The 5088-nt window shown below is 32.9% G+C and overlaps 1 protein-coding gene across 1 annotated transcript in view; it reads right to left on the bottom strand.

Annotated features, from left to right (window-relative positions):
• Positions 1-4589, bottom strand: part of LOC106475519 (probable low-specificity L-threonine aldolase 2) — a 14732-nt gene extending 10143 nt beyond the window's left edge. Inside the window, exons 1-3 of the mRNA XM_013936198.2 lie at positions 4014-4589; positions 2326-2409; positions 1109-1197 (exon numbers count right to left, since the gene is read on the bottom strand). Coding sequence (XP_013791652.1) covers positions 1109-1197; positions 2326-2409; positions 4014-4140 — 300 coding nt within the window. The 5' untranslated portion in view covers positions 4141-4589. The remainder of the gene's footprint in view (positions 1-1108; positions 1198-2325; positions 2410-4013) is intronic.
• Between the last annotated feature and the right edge of the window lie 499 nt (positions 4590-5088).

Genomic DNA, 5088 nt, shown 5'->3' with positions numbered 1-5088 from the left:
ATAAAGGAATCACCAATTACTAATTAACTAAATGTATAGAGGGAGCTATAAAGGAATCACCAATTACTAATTAACTAAATGTATAGAGGGAGCTGTACAAGGAATCACCAATTACTAATTAACTAAATGTATAGAGGGAGCTGTACAAGGAATCACCAATTACTAATTAACTAAATGTATAGAGGGAGCTCTACAAGGAATCACCAATTACTAATTAATTAAATGTATAGAGGGAGCTCTACAAGGAATCACCAATTACTAATTAACTAAATGTATAGAGGGAACTGTACAAGGAATCACCAATTACTAATTAATTAAATGTATAGAAGGAGCTGTACAAGGAATCACCAATTACTAATTAACTAAATGTATAGAGGGAGCTGTACATAAAATCAATGGTAGATTCTTGAAGATTAATCTATATAAATATACATAAAGTCACTCGATACAACATAACATGTTTCTTGGATATAATAGAAACTTTTATCAGTAATACCTCTCTCATTCTACAATTTGTACACTGAAGATGGACATGTGTACAAACCATAGACCCTGCACATGCAAGTGACTGTCAACGATCAGTAAGTGGAACGTAGATGTCACGAAACAAATAAACATGATAACACTATAAAACGGTACAGATTAAACAGTGGTGTATTACATAATAAACATGATAACAACGTACATATTAAACAGTGGTGTATTACATAATAAACATGATAACACTATAAAACGGTACAGATTAAACAGTGGTGTATTACATAATAAACATGATAACACTATAAAACGGTACAGATTAAACAGTGGTGTATTACAGCAATGTATGAATTGAACATTTATACAATAAATAAAAACATTTCTTTTTGTAAATTCACATCACGTGACTAGTTATATCACCTACGGACATGTTATTTGTGAATTTCTTTATCAGCAAGGCTGGTACGTTCGAGGGCAACTTACAAGTAATTGCCAAATATTTCTCAGTCGCTAAAGAAATTATTTCAATACTTATACAAGTCATTATTAACGATATCAAGAGCAGACTATCTTAAGTTCCCACATATACAAAAGTCTTATCGAAGTAAACAGGACTAAAGCAACAACTTACTTGAGCTGCACCACCTTGTTCATATATGTTAATATGAGATTCGTCACCTACTAATATTTCCTGGCCTCGTCCCATGCAATGAGCCATTACTACAATGGAAGAGGTATATTCACAGTAAAGTACAGAACCATAACATAAATGGCACTTCAGTCACTTGGTTACATTAATGTATGGACCCGTAACATAACACTTCAGTCACTTGGTTACATTAATGTATGGACCCGTAACATAACACTTCAGTCACTTGGTTACATTCATGTATGGACCCGTAACAATACTTCAGTCACTTGGTCACATAAAGTATGGACCTGTAACAATACTTCAGTCACTTGGTTACATTAATGTATGGACCCGTAACATAACACTTCAGTCACTTGGTTACATTCATGTATGGACCCGTAACAATACTTCACTCACTTGGTTACATAAAGTGTTATGTTACAGGTCCATAAATGTAACCAAGTGACTGAAGTATTGTTACAGGTCCATACTTTATGTAACCAAGTGACTGAAGTATTGTTACGGGTCCATACATTAATGTAACCAAGTGACTGAAGTATTGTTACTGGTCCATACATTCTTCACTCACTTGGTTACATTAATGTACAGATCTATAACACAATACTTCAGTCACTCAGCCACATTAATGTATGGACCCGTAACATAACACTTCAGTCACTTAGTTACATTAATGTATGGACCTGTAACATAACACTTCAGTCACTTGGTTACATTAATGTACAGATCTATAACACAATACTTCAGTCACTCAGCCACATTAAAGTATGGACCCATAATATAAATACGACACTTCAGTCACTTGGTTACATTAATGGGGTAAGAACAGTTGTACACACAATATACAGAACTCCAGACAACTTGCATTAAGCCTCTAATTCAGAAGGATCTTACAGCTGTTCAGTGTATGTTGGGTGTCAGAGTACAAAGAAACTGATGTTGGAAAGAAAGACAACATCAGTGAAATATCGAGCCCATTAAAGTTTGTTTAGATAAAAGTGTGCTCAATTTTGGCTTGAAATATCTAAGAGTTTATTTTAAATAGTGTAGTGGCTTAACAATTTCTGAAACAGATTATATACTAAAGTCCAGAACTCCACTTTTTTTGAAGATGTTCCACAGAGACTGCTTTAGTAAATAGATTCTATTTTTATATATATACACATGCATCTTTTTCATATTTTAAATCATATACTTACTTGACACCAGGTTTCCCATGGTTCCCGTAGGCACAAAAAGTGCTGATTCCTTGCCAAACAGTGTGGCCCCCTGTCTTTCAAGTTCTGTGAATAACAGTAACTATGTATGTATATAATTAATTCTCTGACACGAACTGCAACAGTCATTAAGCATTTGCTCTATTCTCTGACACAATCTACAAAACAAGTGTAAAATTTATACTGAAAGTGAAATTAAAGGTAAATATAAACACATATCTACCAACAAGTAGTTAATGTTGAACAGAAGGACTTAAGGTCACAAAACATAATGATTCTTCCCTTATACTTGCTTAACCTTGTTTTATCTTCATCAATTCCCTGAAGTATGCCATGTAGATATTTAAACAAGTTAGATAAGCTGGGAATTTTATCTCTCCTGAATGACTGTTGATGTAGGAAATCTAGAATTGTGGGATACTGCACTAAGAACATTACATTACCTAGAAATGTGATGTACCATTCTTATTGCTCTAGTCTTTGTCTTGGGTAGACATTTTCCTCTCTAGTTCCAGCAACTGGAGAAAGTAGTACAATGAACTTTGAACCTGACCACTATGCTAAGACCCCACTGTCTTCATTATTGTTTGTTTAAGATATATAATTGACTTTTTTTTCCTATGCTCCCCATATTATATTTATTCTTTGGAAAACATTTATGAAACTTACTGTTTATTGGGTATTACTTATGCCTTATGTGTTATATATCAGTGTGTTTAAATACCAGCAGACAAATTATGAATAATTTTAAATCCTGTAAATATATATGTTAACAATAACACTCCAAACTCATCACTATAGTGATAAACACAAATGGTTGAGTACATTACATTAAAACAGTTTTAATATTCAAATCAGAAGATCACATGATAACCACAGCCAATACAAAGTCACAGTGGGTTGGAATGTTTCAGGACTATATTGTGAGATTGATTGGAATTTTGTAGGTAGCATGATGCCACCAAAAACTGATTGCATTGGGAAGAGTATTTAACAGCCTTTTCTGATGCAAAATATTCATTCATTCAGATTATAAAGATGTGTTCAGATCAAAGATTTAGAATTTTCAAGATTGAGATATTTCTTGTGCTTAATGACATTAGAAAACAAAGGAATATGGATCAACTTGGGACACCAGGACCATCCACAAAGAGACCTGCAACAAGTTGTACTCCAGCCATGGTAAGCAAAATGCGGCATCTTGTAATAGGTAAGATTCCACGATGACAAAGGTCAATGGCAAAAGCCATTAATGTGCCCCAAGAATCAATAAGAATTACCATCTGAAAAACAACACATGTCACGTGTACACAAGTTGCTTCACATATCCAGAAAAAGAAAACCACTGTAGAAAACTGTAGGACTTGGTTGAATTAAGAAAAACATTCAGGGAGAAGTGATGTGCCTTATGCAGCTTTTTTAAAGTCACAACTAAGCTGCAGGGCTATTGTCAAGATGCATGGTCACCAAACTGAAAATGAACAGAGATGGTGACATGGACTTTAATAATGTGAAGCTCCATAATGGTTTTCATATATGTATTCAACCATCTGTATTTAAATTAAAAATTCTTAGGATCTTTGTAAGTTCATAAAAACAAACAATTCACTATTTTATCAGATAATATTTTAGAGTATAGTTCCCAAATGACTAACGTGTCTATATCAAACCTAAAACAGTTGGATCTTCTCTGAAAACATCATCACCGACTTCTGCTTCAAACATTGCTTTTCTCATTTCAGGAGTTGGCTTTGTTACAGTGTCACTACGAACATCGATAAATTGAGCTCCCTCCATTGTCTACTAGAATGAACAGTCTCTGTAAAACCTTTAGTTTAAGTATATAAATGACTTATTGTTTCTCTTAATTGAAAAAACAAGTATTACTACTAGTAAGTAGTATACAAATAATTAAAACACGCGCTTGCGATAATCTTACTTGGAAACTATAAACAATCAAAATCCTATCTAGAAATCCCAATATTCTGAAACCTAGTTTTTTCTTACTGTCAATACTTTTGTTGTTTTTGAAAACAGAATACTTCTAAAGAAAGACAGAAACACAACAGAAACTTGGACAGAAAAACTGATTTAATGATCACGTGAATGAGAAAAGAACCTGACGAGAACGAGACAGGAATTTACACACGAGAACGGAACAGGAAATTAGCGATGTTACATATACAGTAAGTTTACTGGATACATATCCAATAAATATTTTACAGAAGATAGACCAATTTTCTGTCAAAACACGCAGTATGTGCCTCTCACTATACATCACTTTATTATGTTTATATTGTAATAAATCGTTGTTTGCCAACTTATTATTCAAATATAAATGTTTCTTTCAAGGTCACGAGATGAACGCCATCTCGCAGTGAGAAACTTTTATACATAGTGAAGAATCTAAAAAAAAAAAAATTCAGATGTGCTTTGGTGAGCCAATTAATATTTTATTATTAAAACAACTTCAAAGGTTCTCTTTCGTTCATGAAGATGTAATTTTTATAGTTTATATATGTAAAATATTTCGTATTTAATGTGTTAAACTGAATTAATTGAAACTCTCCCATTTCGGGAATGATAAACAAATACAGCAACAATACAACAAATTCTGAAAATACAATAACAATAATAGTGCAAATCACTGTAATAAAAATAGAATATCGAATAGCTGGAACTTTGACAACAAGATTCTCTTTATTTGAAGCGTTTTTGAACTTGTTTTGCATTTTCGTATTTATT

Source organism: Limulus polyphemus, unplaced genomic scaffold (genome assembly GCF_000517525.1).
Source record: "Limulus polyphemus unplaced genomic scaffold, Limulus_polyphemus-2.1.2 Scaffold8707, whole genome shotgun sequence".
NCBI lineage: Eukaryota > Metazoa > Arthropoda > Merostomata > Xiphosura > Limulidae > Limulus > Limulus polyphemus.
Note: the sequence above shows the minus strand (reverse complement) of the source record. Positions and strands in the feature narration are given on the sequence as shown.